General features: G+C 40.7%; 1 protein-coding gene across 3 annotated transcripts in view; it reads left to right on the top strand.

The window, feature by feature from the left end:
- Positions 1-20323, top strand: part of spag16 (sperm associated antigen 16) — a 1014658-nt gene that overhangs the window by 747970 nt on the left and 246365 nt on the right. For all 3 annotated transcript variants that reach the window (XM_072578621.1, XM_072578623.1, XM_072578620.1), the window contains exon 14: positions 12290-12355. In XM_072578621.1, the coding sequence (XP_072434722.1) occupies positions 12290-12355 (66 nt within the window). The remainder of the gene's footprint in view (positions 1-12289; positions 12356-20323) is intronic.

Here is a 20323-nt window from a genome sequence, read left to right as displayed (position 1 = left end):
AGAAATGGCAAATTGAGTTCAATATAGATAAGTGTGAGGACATGCAGTTTGGGAAGTCAAGTCAAGATAGGAGTTTCATGGTGAATGGTAGAGCCTTAAGGTGTGTAGTGGAACAGAGGGACCTTGGAGTTCAGGTGCATGGCTCTCTGAAAGTGGAGTCACAGATAGACAGGGCAATGAAGAAGACTTTGACACACTGGCCTTCATCAATTCGGCATTGAGTAAAGAAGTTGGGAATTATGTTGCATTTATGCAGGATGTTGGTGAGGCCACACTTGGAGTACTGTGTTCAGTTTTGGTCACCTTCCTATAGGAAGGATGTCAGTAAACTGGAAAGAGTAGAGAAGAAATTTATAAGGATGCTGCCGGGACTCAACAGTCTGAGTTCTAGGGAGAGGTTGGAAAAGCTAGTACTTTTTTCTTTAGAGTGTAGGAGACTCATAGAAGTGGTTAAGATTATGAGAAGCATGGATAGGGTGAATGCACTCTGTCTTTTTCCCAACGTTGGGGAATCAAGGACTACAGGGCATCAGTTTAAGGTCAGAGGGAAAGGACTGAAAGAAACCCAAGGGGCAACTTTTTTACACAGAGGGTGGTACACATACGAAAGGAGCTGCCAGCAGAAGTGGTTAAAGTGGGTACATAACAATATTTAAAAGGCATTTGGAAAAAAATTACATGGATAGGAAAGGTTTAGAAGGATATAGGCGAAGTGCAGGGAAATGCGGTTAGCCTGGATGGACATTTTGGTTGGCATGGACCAGTTTGGGATGAAGGGCCTGTCTCTGTATTGTAGGACTCTATGACTCTAATATAGAAGTAGGGAACTTACTCAATTTTGGGCATCATCCTTTAAGAAGGATATGGAGGCTTCAGAGTGCAGAAAAGTTCAAGAGGATTGGTCTAAGCATGGAGGATTCAGTCATATAAAAAGATTGAGATTATACTCAAGAAGAGAATGTTGAGGCAGTTCTGATGAAGTATACAAACCTTTGAAGGGTCTAGAGGTAGTTAGAGAGGAATTGGTTCCATTGGCAGAAGATAACAGAACAAAATGACATAGATTTAAAGTGATTGGCAATTAACCAAAGCTGACGTGAAGAAATTTGTTTTTCGACAATGAGGGGTGGTTTTTGGAATGTACCTGTGAGAGTAATGAAGGCACAATCAAATGTAGCTTTGAAAAAGACATTGGATATTCAACTGAAGGGAAAACATTCGGGCAACAGGGAAGTGGTAAGGAAATGGAACCAGCTAAATTGCCAAGTGCAGGCACATACTCGACTGGCCACATTTCATGCCTCGTTTTTGAAAACATTCCATGATTATGCAACTTTGTGGCACAAGTCATAGAGTCATAGAGATGTACAACATAGAGATGTAAACAGACCTTTCGGTCCAACCTGTCCATGCCGACCAGATATCCCAACCCAATCTAGTCCCACATACCAGCACCCGGCCCATATCCCTCCAAACCCTTCCTATTCATATACCCATCCAAATGCCTCTTAAATGTTGCAATTGTACCAGCCTCCTCCACAACGTCTGGCAGCTCATTCCGTACACATACCACCCTCTGCATGAAAAAGTTGTCCCTTAGGTCTCTTTTATATCTTTCCCCTCTCACCCTAAACCTATGCCTTCTAGTTCTGGATTCCCTGACCCCAGGGAAAAGATTTTGTCTATTTATCCTATCCATGCCCCTCATAATTTTGTAAACCTCTATAAGGTCACCCCTCAGCCTCCGACACTCCAGGGAAAACAGCCCCAGCCTGTTCAGCCTCTCCCTATAGCTCAAATCCTCCAACCCTGGCAACATCCTTGTAAATCTTTTCTGAACCCTTTCAAGTTTCACAATCTCTTTCCGATAGGAAGAAGACCAGAATATTCCAACAGTGGCCTAACCAATGTCCTGTACAGCCGCAACATGACTCCCAACTCCTGTACTCAATACTCTGGCCAATAAAGGAAAGCATACCAAACGCCACCTTCACTATCCTATCTACCTGCAACTCCACTTTCAAGCTATGAACCTACACTCCAAGGTCTCTTCATTCAGCAACACTCCCTAGGATTTTACCATTAAGTGTATAAGTCCTGCTAAGATTTGCTTTCCCAAAATGCAGCACCTCGCATTTATCTGAATTAAACTCCATCTGCCATTTCTCGGCCCATTGGCCCATCTGGTCCAGATGCTGTTGTAATCTGAGGTAACCCTCTTCGCTGTCCACTACACCTCCAATTTTGGTGTCATCTGCAAACTTACTAATTGTACCTCTTAGGCTCGCATCCAAGTCATTCATGTAAATGACAAAAAGTAGAGGACCCAGCACTGATCCTTGTGGCACTCCACTGATCACAGGCCTCCAGTCTGAAAAACAACCCTCCACCACCACCCTCTGTCTTCTACCTTTGAGCCAGTTGTGTATCCAAATGGCTAGTTCTCCCTGTATTCCATGAGATCTAACCTTTCTAATCAGTCTCCCATGGGGAACCTTGTTGAATGCCTTATTGAAGTCCATATAGATCACATCTACTGCTTTACCCTCATCAATCTTCTGTATTACTTCTTCATAAAACTCAATCAAGTTTGTGAGACATGATTTCCCACCCACATGTTGACTATCCCTAATCAGTCCTTGCCTTTCCAAATACATGTACATCCTGTCCCTCAGGATTCCCTCCAACAACTTGCCCACCATCGACGTCAGGCTTACCGGTCTGTAGTTCCCTAGCTTGTCCTTACCACCTTTCTGAAACAGTGGCACCATATTAGCCAACCTCCAGTCTTCCGGCACCTCACCTGTGACTATCAATGATACAAATATCTCAGCAAGAGGCCCAGCAATCACTTCCAGCTTCCCACAGAGATCTAGGGTACACCTGATCAGGTCCTGGGGATTTATCCACTTTTAACCATTTCAAGACATCCAGCACTTCCTCCTCTGTAATCTGGACATTTTGCAAGATGTCACCATCTATTTCCCTACAGTCTATATCTTCCATATCCTTTTCCACAGTAAATACTGATGCAAAATACTCATTTAGTATCTCCCCCATTTTCTGTGGCTCCACACAAAGGCCGCCTTGCTGATCTTTGAGGGTCCCTATTCTGTCCCTAGTTACCCTTTTGTCCTTAATATATTTGTAAAAACCCTCTGGATTCTCCTTAACTCTATTTGCCAAAGCTATCTCATGTCCCCTTTTTGCCCTCCTGATTTCCCTCTTAAGTATACTCCTACTTCCTTTATACTCTTCTAAGGATTCACTTGATCTATCCTGTCTATATCTGACATATGCTTCCTTCTTTTTCTCAACAAAACTCTCAATTTCTTTAGTCATCTAGCATTCCCGATACCAACCAGCCTTTCCTTTCACCCTGACAGGAATATACTTTCTCTGGACTCTCGTCATCTCATTTCTGAAGGCTTCCCATTTCCAGCTGTCCCTTTACCTGCGAACATCTATGCCCAATCAGCTTTTGAAAGTTCTTGTCTAATACTGTCAAAAGATACAGTAAGTGCAAGTCTTTCACATTTTAATTGACAGTAAAATATATCTCAGTATTCTATAATTCTTACTGTTTTTCCCATTCTTTCTGTACTCCATTACCCTCTTCCCACACATATTTGTCATCTTTATACATCACTGTCTTTTAAATATCTTCTCTTTGTGTCCTTTTTCATCTCATCTTGCCATATACACAGCAGTTGTTTCAAAGTTCAGTCTGCAAGGTAGTAGCTGAAACAATCTTCTTTCTCTCATTATAAATAAATTTAAAGGGAATTCAGAAAAAAAAGCACTACCTAGAAAATGGTTAGATTGTGAAACTTGCAACCCATTTTGCAACACTTGTGAAACTTGTGAAACTAAGAGTAGTTGAGGCAAATTGCATAGACACTTTTAAAGGAAAGCAAGATAAACACGTGAAGGAGAAAGGAACAGAAGTTAATATTGATAGTTTTTGGTCAAGATGGATCCATCTTGGGAGGAAGATTGGATGAAGCATTAACATCACTGTAAACTTGTTGGGCCAAACGCTCTATCTTTCTGATGTACTTTTTAAAAACTTGTATGCACTGTTAGAAAAAGTCTGAGACGTGGAGATTAGAACAGGAAAACATGAGGGTTGGTGTAGATTCAGAGGAGCAGGATTATAATTGGGATTCTCAGAAGTGAATATTTAACTTGACAAATAGCTGCATACTTGCCATGGATATAGATAACCTAACAGAATTGGTAGACAAATAACAGATGAGTAAAGTGTATTGTGCTCTATTTTGGCAGAAGGAATACAGAGTGGCAATGTAGGCTTAATGACACATTGCTAGAGAAGGTCAGAAGGATGTATACATAAATGTTTTAAGTGTTGAAAGAGTAATTAATAAAATATAAGATCTTCATTTTCATTTGTATATATATTGAGCTGAAAAGCAGGGAAGTTATACTGAAACTTTATAAACCTGAGATTACAGGATGAATGTAGACGGACTGTCAGATGAGTTGGTCAGTGCCAAATGGAATTCAGTCTGGATAACTGTGAAATGATGCACTTGGGCAGTACAAACAAAGCAAGAGAATACATAGTGAACTGTAGTACCTCTGGGAAGTGCTGAGAATCAGTGGGACCTTAGAATGCATGTATACCGGTCCCTTGCGGTATGTGGACAAACTGGTTAAAAAGGCATATGGTATGGTTGCCTTTAATAGCTGAGCCATTGAGTTTAAGAGCAGCGAGGTTATTGCTGGAACTGTATAAAATGTTGTTTAGGCCACAGCTTAGAGTATTGTGTGCAATTTTGGAATTCACTTCACAGAAAGGATATGAAAGCACTGGAGAGGGTGCAGATGAAATTTACCAGGATCACGCCCAGGCTGGAGATTTTTGATTAAGAAGAAAGATTGGCTAGATTGGGGTTGTTTTCCTTAGAGCAGAGGATAGATAATTGAGATGTTCAAAATTATGAAGGCTGTAGACATGATTGACAGAAAGAAATGTTTCCCTTTGATGGAGGCATCAGTGACAAGTGGACATAGATTTAATGTTAGGAACAGAAGGTTTAGAAGAGATTTGAAGAAACACATTTTCACCCAGAGTATGGTGGGAATTTGGAACTCATTACCAGTAGGGGTGTTAGAGGCAGAAATCTTCAGAACATTTAAGATGTAATTAGGTGTGCACTTGTAATGCCAACTCATGCAACACTATAGGCCAAGTGTTGCAAAATGGGATTAGACTGGTTAGCTGGTTGCTTTTGACCAGCACAGACCAGATGGGCCAAAGGGCCTTTTTCTGTGCTGTAGATCTCTTAGACCTCTGTTAAGTCACAACCAGAGAATTAAGCTCTATTACAAGCGTACAATTAACACCAACAAGGTGAACTTCTACAAACCCTCTCTCCCTCAAGTTATGACAGTCTTAATGGCATATCATTGCAAAGTTCCTTTATAACCAACCAACCATCCAACCAACAAGCCAGTTTATTGTCTGGTTGCCTCTAATACAAGCACTCAGTTTTTAAGAATGCCTGAGCTCCACATTGTTTTTAGGTTTGCTCTTATTTTGCTTCCCAAACATTTCCAAGAGTTCTGTTTTCTTCTTACTGCCAGATAGAGAAGTGATCTGTTTGGAGAGAATTATGCTTGCTTCACATCGCAACACCTGAAATACTATGCTTTTTTCCTTCTTGCAGCACAACAGTCTGAATCCTGGGGTGGCATGGTGGCTCAGTGGTTAGCACTGCTGCCTCACAGCACCAGGTCCTAGGTTCGATTCCAGCCTTGGGTGACTGTGTGGAGTTTGCACATTCTCCCTGTGTCTGCATGGGTTTCCTCTGGGTGCTCCGGTTTCCTCCCACAGTCCAAAGATGTGCAGGTCAGGTGAATTAGCCATGCTAAATTGCCCCATAGTATTAGGTCAATTAGTCAGAGGGAAATGGGTCTGGGTGGGTTACTCCTCGGAGGGTCGGTGTGGACTGATTGGGCCAAATGGCCTGTTCCCACACTGTAGGGAATCTAATCTAATACTATGAATTACTTTTCTTCATTTGCCATTTTCTCACGAACCACCTCTCATCTCCACATCAATGTCAAGTCACTTCTCAGAAATTATTTTGTAACTAGGAAATCCAATTACAAATTCCTTTTCCAAAGACAGTTAAAGTTCCCTTTATATCTAGCAATACAAGATTTAAGCAAAGTGCAATATTTGTCACAAGGCAAAGGGAAGCTGTTCCTATTAACTGCTGCCCAAGAGGACATGGATTTAAGTTTTTGGCTAAGAGATGCAGGGACAATGTGAAAATAACTTTTTTGCACAGATATTGGTGATGACCTGGAGCTCACCACCAGTAGACACAGAGTGGATCAATGATTTCCGAAGCAAATTGGATGGGCATTTAAGCTTACAAGGCTACAGGAATTGAGTAAAGAAATGGGACTACATAGTTTGCTCTTCAGGAAGCTGGCATGAAGTCAATGGGCTAAATGGCCTCCTTCTACCATAATAATGCAATAACTCCCCATGTACAGACATTTCAAAGTGCAAAATTAGTGGCCACAGCTGCACAGTGATTGTTCTTTGTGAGTTAATGCTTCCCTAAACCTTGAGGATAGCCAGCTTGAAGGAAGTGGAAGAATGTTTCTCCTGGCTCCATATGCAAAAAACATAGACGACCACCACTCCCTCTGATGGGCACCTGTCACTGCCCCCTGCTTCCATCTCACCTCCCACGTGCTCAAAGATTTTTAGAGTCCCTCTCAAATGTATGAATATGCAAAGCACCAATTTTTTCCAAGGTTTTTTATTTGGCAAGGATACACATTAGCTCATGTTTATCACAGTCACTCATTTTTCATGCCACATTTCATGCTAAGAGATGATAAAGGCAAAGTCACCATAGTCTTATCAGATCATAGAACTGCTCTCTGTTAGAGAGAGAGAGAGAGAGAGAGACAACTGGTGGTGGTTTATCCTAAGAGTCACAACACCTCAACGAAGGGGAGAGGTTAAGAAGGAGAATCCTGCATAACTTCTACTGCATACTTTACATTGCAAATCAACCATCCAACAACTGAGCTAGATATGGACTAGCCAACCAGAAAATAACAAAAACATACACATACTATCAGCTAGTTCTTTTATCTTTTTTCTTTTATTACCAGGGACTGAGAAGAGTTTAAAGTAGTTTGAAGAAAAAATGTAGGGTTGACATCAGGTCAGAGGCTATCAAATGGAAAGCTATACTGAGCAAGGTTACTGCTACAGTGTACAGAGTTATGTAGTAACAGATGGAATCTGTACTGGATCCAGGAGATTAATAAATTGGTCTGAGAGGCTGAACTGGATGAGACCTTAACGCTTGGTCATCTGTAAGTGACAAGCAGAAAAATTGAAGAATATTATGTCAAAGCATTAACCATTCAAAACATTTTCTCTCGTGCAGTAATTTGTTATTGTAATCCAAAACTAGTCCTATCATCCCATGATCTCGAAAAACCATGTACAAATAATTTTGCATTTTTCTCAACTGAAGTAATGAGTTTACTTCAACTACTTCAAATAGTAATGCATTACATGTTCCAGAATCTCATTGCATTAAGCTTGTTCTTTGAACATCACTATTCATTCTCAATGGGCATTTAATTTGATGATCCCTTCACTGCTGACTGCCTGTCCAAGAAAATTGTCTTTCTTGCTAATTGATCAAACATCTCAAATTAAACAAAACCTTGATTAAACCTTGAAGCTTTTGCAACTCTAGTGGAAGTAGACACAAGGTGGGAAATCAACTTGTGCTAAACTTATTTTTTTAGGTGGCAGTGCCCAGCTTGCTCTCCCTGCTAAAGTCCATGTGATGGGTACCAACTGTTTGTGTGACCTATTGCTTCTGTTAGGATTCTGAGAGGACCATTTGGAGAATATGCTGTGCTCAGATTTTCTGGCATAGCTGCAGATTAACTAGCAGTCCATAAAGGAATTGCTGGAGATCCTGATGAAATAATGTGTTTTTCTTTTTTAATTACCTTTTTATTAGCCAGTGGGAGCAGGCCCCATACCGGTAAAACTGCTGTTCATATTAATTGGCATCTGCAGCTTGCTGTTTTGATGGAAATGTAGATAGGTGCATGTTTAATTCTTGCCACTTTGACACTTGGAAATTAATTTTTCTGTTAGATATCTCTCTTCATATCCGTTAGGTCCCACCTAGAGAATTACTGAATTAGTAAAATAGAGAGGTGCACTTTGGCCCACTGTGCCTGTCATTATCTTTGAAGGACTTTTTTTATTGGGCTTTGAATGTTAAATTCCTGATAGCTTCAGATGCCAGTGGATGAAACCATAGCCAATTTACGGTTTAGATATATTCAGAGAGTGAAACATTATAAGTATACAGCTTCCAACTCAATCTTCACTCGAATGTTAATGTGTATTCCTTTATCAAATAACAACCCGATGTGCTCCACCTATATATAGTTAACTGCAATTGAAATAGAATTAACATTTAGAACCCAACAGAGAGGTGAATAGTGGTTCTTGAACCTGTACTTGCTCGCAGTTCGATAGGCTTGGCTATTTTACCATAAGTGGTCTTCCCTGTCCAGTTAATGGCAGCTGGTGGGCTCCTGATGAAGTGTCAGCAGTGTTACCAGGAGAGGTGAGTGCTGCTGAAGCAGGCAGAAAACCTCAGGAATGCTTTAGAATAAAGGCACCCTCAGACAGGTAAATAAAAATCAAAACTTGATAACCTGATGACAGTAGGCCCCACTGGACAGAAGGAAAAATCCCTCCAGATGATCCATTTGACTGTAAGGGGCAACCTTCCCTTGCCATGAGCCATCCTTTAGGAATGAATCTCCTCACTTCAATTGTATGTCAAAGCACCTGCAGGGAGACTGTATGGCTGGCAAACACCTAACAAGGTAGGAGTCACCCTGCTGCTGGTGAAATGCCACCACTACATATTGTGTGTCCAATTAGGGCCTTAATTATCTAAATCAGCTGCTCCATTCTGTAAAACAGTCAGCTGACCTACCTTGCAGATCACTGCTGGGAAATAGAGACAGTGGCAAGACAGTAACAGAAAGTCATCTCAATATGGGCTCCCACTATCCTGCATTAATCACCTCACCCCAGTCTCCATTTGTGCCACCTGGTGTCTGGTATAGTTCAGCAGTGACAGAGGTTATTATCCCATTCCCATGTTCTTTCTGCATGGCTCTGCAAATTTCTCCTTTTCAAGTATTTACCTGGTTCTTTTCTGAAGTTATTGTTGAATCTAGTCCCTAGATCATAACTCACTGAATAAACTATTGCTGTTGATTTCTTCACTTTTTTTAAACCAATTATCATGCCTCTGTGCTATGTTAAGAACTCATTCTCCTGCCACTGGTAACGTCTTTTCAGTATATTCTCTGTCAAAATCCCTCACAATTGCAAGAACCTCAAATAGTTCTTCCCCTAGACGTCATTACTGTATAGGGAACATTCAGATCAATTTGAACTGACTGTTCTTTTTTGTTTTAATGACCCCTATTTGAGACTTAGGGGTGCAGGAGCATTGTTCCTTCAAAGTGCATTGAGTGTAGGAGGTGGGATGTCATGGTGAAAATGTACAAGACATTGATGAGAACCGCTTTTAGAATATTGCATTCAATTCTGGTTTCTCTACTATAGAAAGATGTTGTGAAACTTGAAATTCTTCAGAAAAGATTTACAAGGATGTAGCTGGATTTAGAAGGTTTGAATTACAGCTGAATAAGCTAGGGCTTTTTTTCCCACGGAGTGTCGGAGGCTGAGGGATAGAATCATAGAATCCCTACAGTGTGGAAGCACTGAAGTATGGAACCCCCGTACCCTATCCCTGTAACCCTGCATTTCCCATGGCTAATCCACCTCACCTGCACATCCCTGGACACTATGGGTAATTTAGCATTGTCTGTCTGCCTAACCTTCACGTCTTTGGAGTGTGGGTGGAAAATAGAGTACCCAGAGGAAACCCATGTAGACATGGGAAGAATGTGCAAACTCCACACAGACAGTCACCCAAGGATGGAATTGAACCCGGGTCCCTGGCAGTTTGAGGCAGCAGTGCTAACCATTGAGGCATTGTGCCACCCCGATGATCCTACAAAGGTTTATAAAATCATGAGGAACCTGGATAGGGTGAATAGTCAAAGACTTTTTCATAGGCCAGGCAAGTCCCAAACAGGAGGGCATAGGTTTAGGGTGAAAGGACAAAGATTTAAAAGGGACCTGAGGGGCAATGCTTTCATACAGAGAGTGGTGCATGTATGGAACAAGCTGCCAGAGGAGATGGTGGAGGCAGGTACAATTACAACATTTAAAAGACATCTCAGTGGGTATACAAATAGAAAGGGTTGAGAGGGATAAGAGCCAAATGCTGGTTAATGGGACTAGATTAATTGAGGATATCTGGTAGGCGCAGATGAGTTGAACCAACGAGTCTGTTTCCGTGCTATGTATCTCTATGACTATATGACTCTATTTACCCGAGAAAACATTTTCATAATTTTTTAAAAAACTATTGAATTCTTCAACTCTCGCTGCTCAAATGAAAATAGTCACAATATCTCAAGTGTCTCCGCATATCAGTACTTTCTCAGCATCTTCCTAATGTATTTCATATGCTAACATCCTCCATGTGGTCAGCTCTTGCATTTCTGCCAGTCATCCTCTACTTCTTGAGATGTTGTTCTATAGTAATTCAGCTTGTCCTGCAAGAGACTTAAAAGGGAAAGAAAAAACTACATTTATGTTGCTGTTATTGTGATCACAGGATGTCACAAAGTGAAATACAATGAATAAGGTACTTTGGAGTAGTCACAATTGAAATTTGTATGTGACAATAGACAATAGCCATTCTGCCCTTCGAGCCTGCACCACCATTCATTATGATCATGGCTGATCATCCTCAATCAGTATCCTGTTCCTGCCTTATCTCCATAACCCTTGATTCCACTATCCTTGAGAGCTCTATCCAACTCTTTCTTAAACAAATCCAGAGACCGGGCCTCCACTGCCTTATGGGGCAGAGCATTCCACACACCCACTATTCTCTGGGTGAAGAAGTTTCTCCTCATCTCTGTCCTAAATGGCCTGCCCCTTATTTTTAAGCTGTGTCCTCTGGTTCGGGACTCACCCATCAACGGAAACATGTTTCCTGCCTCCAGAGTGTCCAAACATTTAATAATCTTATACGTCTCAATCAGATCCCCCCTCAGTCTTCTAAATGGTTCTTGCTCAGGCTAGAGAAGGTTTGGAAATGGTTTACCCTGACTGGCATTTACTTTGTAATATTGACAGGAAGACACCTCCTTAACATATATGAACAAATCAAAATAATTATGTTTTACTCTGCTCTGGTGTTCTGTAATTTTGCATTTCAGACATTTAGGGCATATGTGTGAACAGAGAGCAAATAAAAAACACAGAATATATTACTTTTGACAATGTCTCTGACATGACTTTCCCTTATTCCATTTATTTTCTCCTATACCTGAAACTGGAAAGCTCTTAGAGAGTTGTGATCTTGGTGCTTAACTGTAAACCGACTTTGTAAATATAGTTTTGTCCAGTTGGCAGAAGTTGAAATTATGTAGAGTGGACTGGGTTATGTCAGTTTGAGAGTAGGCTTGTGTAGCATAAACACCAGCATTAGTCTATTGGTCAAATGGCCTGTTTCTATGCTAAAAATTGTATATAAACCTGTGTGAGTCTGCTGGGTAATGTAACCATCAGGATTAAAATCACCCCTTGTGACAGAATTGTATTTAATTAGGTGATATTTTAATGCACTGCAGGCTTTTGAAGAATTCTGTTTCATCTCCAGAACATACTGAGATCTTTTCAAGTTCACTGTATTCATGAAATTTTTATTTCATTGTCAGACTATAAACTCAATTAAGTTTGACACAGGTACTTTCATTAATGCCTCTCCAAAGACACTGACAAGGTTTAGTATCCAATGCTGCATTCAAGGGTTCCTTTGTGATTTATCATTTGGAAATGATAGCAGGCAAAACTGCAAATTACAGCCTTTGTGCAAGCATGCATGAAAAGATAGGGTCTTATGAAGATGTGAATTAAAAGATGCTGAAATCTATCTGCATTGTAGTCAGCAATCCTCTTTCTGTTGTCTATCCCGTAGCACACTTTAAGTATAATTAAATATTTTTAAAAGTTCAATCACCTCCAACCTGTCTGTAAATTAATAATTGAAAAATTTAGTGAGTACTTCATACAGCATTTTATATTTTTCTTCTGCAGGGACTATGTGCTCAAACGTTCTTTGGTCATCTGCATTCCTGCAATGATGCCACCTTTAACTTGAAGGTGAGTTCTTTTTGCCTGTGCCTATTTACATAAAACTTAAACTTATATTCAAAATAGCTAACATAGGTCTCAAAAAAGGTGAAGTTTGACCAACTGTTTTGAAGGTGAAACAGAAAGAGTGAATCATGCAATATTTTAAGTTCTCAAAATGCCTTTGATATGATAGTGCATAGTAGGCTCATGACTGATGTCAGAGCATGTGCAGTCAATGGGATAAAAAGGGGGAAGCAAGCCAGTTGCAAAACAGACAATGGAACATAAAGTTAAGGTGAATAGTCATTCAGACTGGCAAAAGATAAGTGGTGTTTCACAAGGATCATTGTTGGGAGCATTCCATTTATATTTTACATAAAAGATAATGGGGCTGGATTTCACATTTACTCATTAGTTGTGTTTTTGGCAGGAGGCAGCGTTTCAAATTAGGTGGCTGACTAGACCACCACTTTCTCACCCACCTGAGTTCACCTCCATAACACAGGAGATGAATCAACAAAATCAACGGTCTCCACATATGACTGATTAAGGGTTGATTGTGCAGGTCTAGCAGCATCTGTGGAGAGAAAGCAGTGTTGACATTTCAGGTTCAGTGGCCTGAAGAAGAGTCACTGAGCCCAAAATGTTAGCTCTGCTTCCTCTCCACAGACCTTGGTAATATGCTGCCCTTAACAGTTGGCATGGTAAAGCAAGCAGAGTAGACAGCTCATTCTTTTAAAAAGGTTTACCGAGAGTGGAAAAGAAGGCAGGTACTATGTTCTGGGGAGTATGGTATTCAAAAATTGTGAGCAACATCCCACCCCCCCCCCCCCCCACCCCACCCCCCACCAACAACCCTCCCTGTGGAAGGCATTCCACTCCCTTCCTTTTTACCTGCTCGCTGTTCAAATCTCCCAAATGCACCTCCCTTGTCCCTTTCTCTAAGCCTACCCAACCTCCACACCTCATATTATTTTGAAAAGGAAGTTTAATATTCATCCATTTTACTGAATTTTTAAAAGATGTAACAAAAAGTATAAGCCGGGTCATGCAATAAATGTGATCAGCTGAATTTCCAGGAATGCAAGCAACAATCAGATTGCCCCTGTGCTGCTATTTTTATTCCCCATTAAGTCAAAGTTTCTGAATTGGAGAGCACACCTGAAACCTTGTGGGTGCATCATAATGCATTATAGTTACAGTTAGTCTAGGAAAAACCTTACTCCTTTTTCAGAACAGCACTTTATCATAATCTATGATTCAAATGTCCACCAGAAAAAGACACTTTGACAGCTGTTGTGAAAGTCAGCATGCAAGGTCAGTGTGAAGTTGGATGCCAGGTGAACAGGGTGCCCAGTGTGCAAGATGGGAAGGGTGCCAGACAAACAATGGAGTGTTTAGGTGTTTGGGATAGTTAAGGGTGAGTGAGGGGTTAGGATATCAAATTTAGTAGGGAGAGAGGATGTCATGCTCAGAAATAGGAGAGGTGATTTTGTATCTGATGTTGGTAAACAGTGGGTGTTGGATCTGGTGGCTGGGAATGGAGGTAGTTGGTGTCTGGGAAAAGGGGATGTCAGGTGCCATAGGAAGTGACAGTTGGTTTGGGAGGGTGGAAGAGGGCATTCAGCTCCAGTAAAGAGGCTTTTGGGTCTTGGGGGTAGAGGGGTATGTCAGAATTTCAGTTGTAAGGAGTGGAGTGGCATGGAGTGTAAGGTGTCAGGACCTAGAGGAAAGGACTGTTGGGTCAGGGTCAACAGGTTCAGTGGTGAGTTGGGGACCAGTTCAATAGTTGCCCAGGGTTTAGATTGTGTTTCAAATATTTTAACTTTTCCTAGGTAACTCTAAATTAATTTAACTGCAGTGGAACTCTCCAAAGTCTCTGATTTAAATCGATACTTTCAGAGGGTTCCAGGTGCAGGGGAATTGCCCAACAGAATCTTCAGTTTCCCAGGCAATTACCTCAGTGTCTGCTAATTTGGGGATTCATGACAAACCCAACATGCAGCTCCCATATATACTGCAGAAAAGATTATATGGCCATTAGACAAATCTCACGTGCATAATATATCAGATTTTCAAAGACATTTGATAAGATCGTGCATTATGAGCTCTTAAATGGGTTGGCTGCTCCAGAGGGTGGGACACCATTGCCTAGAGGGTGGGAGTTCTAATCTGGATCAATTTAGCCCATCGTGCGCACTAAATCTGAAAATAAGTGTGAAAGTTGATAAGTCCCCTGGGCCAGATGGTATTTATCCTAGGATTCTCTGGGACGCCAGGGAGGAGATTGCAGAGCCTTTGGCTTTGATCTTTATGTTGTCAATGTCTATAGGAATAGTGCCAGAAGACTGGAGGATAGCAAATGTTGTCCCCTTGTTTAAGAAGAGGAGTAGAGACAACCCTGGTAATTATAGACCAGTAAGCCTTACTTCAGTTGTGGGTAAAATGTTGGAAAAGGTTATAAGAGATAGGATTTATAGAGACCTAGAAAGGAATAAGTTGATTAGGGATAGTGAACATGGTTTTGTAAAGGGAAGGTCGTGCCTCACAAACCTTATTGAGTTCTTTGAGATGGTGACCAAACAGATGGATGAGGGTAAAGTGATTGATGTCGTGTATATGGATTTCAGCAAGGCATTCGATAAGGTTCCCCACAGTAGGCTATTGCACAAAATACGAAGGCATGGGATTGAGGGTGATTTACCGGTTTGGATCAAAAAAAAGACAAGAGGTTGGTGGTTGATGGGAAATGTTCATCCTAGAGTTCAGTTACTAGTGGTATACAACAAGGATTGGTTTTGGAGCCACTGCTGTTTGTCATTTTTATAAATGCTTGAGATGAGGTTGGAGAAGGATGGGTTAGTAAATTTGTGGATGACACTAAGGTCAGTGGAGTTGTGGATTGTGCTGAAGGATGTTACAGGTTACAGAGGAATATAGATAAGCTGCAGAACTGGGCTGAGAAGTGGTAAATGGAGTTTAACACAGAAAAATGTGAGGTGATTCACTTTGGAAGAAGCAACAAAAATAAAGAGTACTAGGCAAATGGTAAGATTCTTGGTGGCGTGGATGAGCAAAGAGATCTTGGTGTCCATGTACATAGAACCCTGAAAGTTGCCACCCAGGTTGACAGGGTTGTTAAAAAGGTATACTGTGTTAGCTTTTATTGGAAGAGGGATTGAGTTTTGGAGCCACGAGGTTATGCTGCAGTCGTACAAAACTCTGGTGCAGCCGCACTTGGAATATTTTGTACAGTTCTGGTCACTACATTATAGGAAGGATGTGGAAGCTTTGGAAAGAGCTGAGGAGATTTACTGGTATGGAGGGAAAGTCTTACGAAGAAAGGCTGAGGGACTTGAGGCTGCTTTCGTTAGAGAGAAGAAGGTTGAGAGTTGACTTAATTGAGATATATAAGATTACCAGAGGGTTAGATAGGGTGGACAGTGAGAGCCTTTTTCCTCAGATGGTGATGGCTAGCACAGGAGTGGGCGGGGGGCGGGAACATAGCTTTAAATTGAGGGATAACAGATAAAGGACAGATGTCAGAGATAGCTTCTTTATTCGGAGAGTAGCAAGGGCGTGGAATGCAACAGTAGTAGACTCACCAACTTTAAGGGTATTTAAATGGTCATTGCATTAATATATGGATGAATATGGTATAGTGTAGGAAAGAGAGGCTTCAGATTGGTTCCCCAGGTTGGTGCAACATTGAGGCCTAAAGGGCCTGAACTGTGCTGTGACATTCTATGTTCTATAAGTCTGATTCACAGACAGACAGCTGCAAGCCATCTTTTTTTCCCAGAGCTGCTGAAGGTTTCAGGAGTTAACCTCCACATACTCACTCCATTGGCACTCTGATTGCCATCCCATTTGGCAAGGTTGTTGTTCCGACTGGAGCAGTGAGTTTTTTCGATAATACTAGACTGCAAGGCCTACTTACTCACTGAATAATCAGTCAAGCTCAAGTTTTAAAAAGTTTAGCCATCATTGTGTTACTCAAACAAGCAGTTACACATAGCATTGCTTGCAGTGATTGTAACAAGGTCAGCCAGGTAGACCTCATGGATTATGAGTTTTCTCATTGGGGCTGGTAATCTTGTCCAATCATAGAGCCCTGGCTGACAGATAAGAACAGGAACGTAACTGAATAAAGATTCGTGCACCTTGTGTCTTTCACTGTGTCTCATACCTGCACACACACACACACACCATGGGTACTGGGGAAAAATAAGCACTACCACAGTTAGGCGGGACTGTGGGGGTAAGAAAAAAAGGATCAGGAGTGTCAGACATCTTGTTCATTCTAAAAAGAAAAAAAGTTTTAAAAAATATACAGGTGTGAAAAGGATAAGCACTACCGCAGTTAGGCGGTAGTGTGGGGGCAAGGAAAGAAAAAAAAAATTTTTTAAAGAAAAAAATAAACAGGAGATGTCACACAGCATTGCCTTTTGTGAAGAGGGCACTGCTTGTCACTGGCCACTCTGGTGTTTCCTTTCTCTTTGGTGGTGGAAATTGAATAAAGATTCATGCACCTTGTGTCTCACACCTGCACACACACACCATGGGTGCTGGGAAAAAAATAAGCACTACCGCAGTTAGGCGGGAGTGTTGGGGTATTAAAAACAAGAAAAAACACAGGAGTGTTGGATATCCTGTTATAAAAAAAAAGGAAAAAAAAAGAAACAGGAGTCCACTCTGAGAGCTGGCTCTTGAGGAAGCTGGACCAGTATAAAAAAGAAAAAAAAACAGGAATGTCACACCTGCACACACACAACATGGGTGCTGGGGAGAAAAATAAGCTCTACCGCAGTGAGGCAGTAGTGTGGGGGTAAATTGAAAGAGAAAAAAAAGAACAGGAATGTCAGACATCCTGTTCATTCTGACAGCTGGTTCTGAAGGAGCTGGATCAGTAACAAGGACCTTCCATGTGTAAATAGAGGATGATGGGATGCCAGCCTCTGTGGAATTATTCCTGATGGACTCTTGCCTGAAACGTCGATTCTCCTGCTCCTCGAATGCTGCCTGACCTGCTGTGCCTTTTCAGCACCACACTCTCGACTCTGATCTCCACTATCTGCAGGCCACACTTTCTCCTTATTTCAGTGATGTCACAAGTACTGCAACTGTATGTGCAATGAGTGTACCCCTTGAGATGCAATGGCAACAAACATGGTCATTGTTAATAGAGAAGGTCTGCAGCAAAATAAGGCCATTAATGTAATGTGGAATTGGCAAATGAATTTTAACATAGTTAAATATAACACAATGAGTTGGAAGACTAAATAACATGGAATGTGGGAGGCCTAAGTAACCACATACTCTCAGAAAATAAAACTGAACTTTCACTATTGAGGTGGATAGTTCAAGTTTGATAACTGGGGAGCTTAATTGAACTGAATTATCCAGCAAAATTACAGAAGACATAGTCAGATTTGATGACTGCAGAAGCAGGGTTAGGTGAGTGTTGTGGTGGGCTGAATAGAAAGCCCGTCGTGGTTCTCTGGAACTTTGTCCAAGTTATTTCAGAATTTGTTAAGCTCCATAGCCCACTCTCATCACTTCCCCACCCCATAGTCTCTCCATACCAACTCATGCTCACATGATAACTCCACAGACACTCACCCAGTATCTACCATGGGAGACATGCAAAGAGAAAATTACTAAGCTAATACTAAAACTAAATATTAAAAGGGTATGCCATCTCTCTACCCCCACAAACCAGGCCTTGTCATCACATGGACTGTGACCACAAACAACACATTGTTAGCTATGAACGGACACTATTAGCAGCTATTCATTCTCTCAGGCTGACCTTTACCTATTCCCTGTCCAACTTTTTTTTCTCCCTGGGCTCCATGTTCACTTATTATTTGCTATTTCCCCCTCACTCCATTCCTTCTCTAGCATACATACCAACATTTTCCTAGCTACAATCAGTTCTGAACAGGAGTCACTGGACCTGAAATGTTAACTCTGCATTCTCTCCACAGATGTTACCAAACCTACTGAGTTTTTTTCCAGCAATTTCTGATTTTCTTCATGAATACGGAACTGCTTGCTGAGATAATTATAGCTTCTGAAACTCAACCCAGCATTCACAATGAATAGGTAGAAAGTGAGGACTGCAGATGCTGGGGGTCAGAGTCAAGAGTGTGGTGCTGGAAAAGCACAGCCAGTCAGGCAACATCCGAGGAGCAGGAGAATCGACGTTTCGGGCATAAGCCCTTCATCAGGAATTCATAATGAATAGTCAATGCCTTTGGGAAATGTCTGCAATGAACTCTATTTAAGTTGCACCATTCTTTTCCCTCCACCAAAACTGCACTATATGTTAATCAAAGAAATCCAACATTTGGTGTTCTTTAACTCTCACTGACAGACTTAATGATCATTGTTCAAAATTGAAGAATGGGGATTCCAAAATCTTCAAATCGTAATGCTTAAAGAAATCTTAACTTTACCTCAACAGTATTTATATTTACTCCCAGATGCAGTTAAGGACCTCGGAACATCCAAAATCAGGTGTCCTTGAAGTCAGCATTAAGTACAAATGGCTTTGCTAAGTTTGGGTTTCCTGCCTGCATGATTTGTATCTCATCCCCTCTTTTGCAAGCAGAATATGATCTGTCAGATCTGTCAGGAGCTCCATACCAGTGCCTCCCTACCATTATTTAAGGACTGTGGTGTCAGTCTAACTCCACAAAAACCTTGTCCTTAAATAATTGTTAATTGAAGTAGTGAAGCAAAATAATTTAGAGATACAGATGGCTAAATCATGCAGCACCAAAACGTACTAATAAGACTATTGGAAAAAATACAAGGCTACATTTGCAGAGAGTTAGATTTGGAAAATAGAGAAGACATGTAAAACCTTGGTTATAGTTTCTTTGTTAAAAAGGATATAGAGATAGTGCATAAGAATTTCCAAGAATTATGCCACACCTGAGAATTTATACATTGTAACATTGCATAACAGGAATGCCTGAACCAAGTTATTTTGGATTTCAGAATTATTCTCATTATTGGATTACCTTAGATTAAATAATGACAAGAACTTGTGCCAAAAGGTGTTGTGAATGTAAATATTTACTGGAAACATAACAGTGTTAAAATGTAAAGTAGTAATAAAAAATGCTTTACTTATCCAAATACTATATTATCTGTGCTTCTGCTTTAAAGGCACTGTCCTAAAATTATGCCAATGATGTTTAAGGTCTGCTCAAAGGATTTCTGAATAATAGATCTCCAGACTGGAGAGGTTATAGTGTACAATTAGGAAAGACTAAAGAAACAAGGATTTTTTTGGCTTGAAAATTGAAGACTGTAAGGTGATATAATAGAATTATTTAAATTATGAAGAAATTTCAAATGATATGTATATAGAAAATGTTTCCACTGGTGGGAAGTCCGAAGTTACAGACCATGAATACAACTTAGTCACCAATAAAGAGTTCAGAAGAAATTTCTTTCCCTAAAGAATAGTGAGCATGTGAAGCTAACTACCACAGACTAATTAAGGCAAATATTTAAGGGAATGCTAAATATAAGATTGAAGGAGAAAGGAACAAGGTTATTCTGACTGGGTTAAATGAAGAGGGCTGGGAAATGGCTCAAGTGGAAGATAAAAACTGGCATAAGTCATTTGGACTGAATAATCTTGTTTCTATTTTCTATTTCATTCTGTCAATTAATTGCACTTGTACTTTGTCAACTTGCATTGAAGAAAAAGTAAAAGATATCATGATATAAAGAGAAATTATCTTTGTTGGTAACTATGAGTTACATTTATTTATTTCAGTAAGCATTTAGCAGCATAGCTGCTTTCCACAATAGTTGCCCTTCATTTTCATAGGAGAAGCATTAATTCATGTACCCTGTTGTTCACAGCTATAAGGTAAAGATTTTAAAATGATACCTCACATTGCAATTGCTTTTAGAATCTTACAGCCCCTCAGGAACATGTGCATGAGCAACACCTAATGGCTGAGATTTATC

The sequence above is a fragment of the Chiloscyllium punctatum genome, chromosome 10 (genome assembly GCF_047496795.1).
Source record: "Chiloscyllium punctatum isolate Juve2018m chromosome 10, sChiPun1.3, whole genome shotgun sequence".
NCBI lineage: Eukaryota > Metazoa > Chordata > Chondrichthyes > Orectolobiformes > Hemiscylliidae > Chiloscyllium > Chiloscyllium punctatum.
Note: the sequence above shows the minus strand (reverse complement) of the source record. Positions and strands in the feature narration are given on the sequence as shown.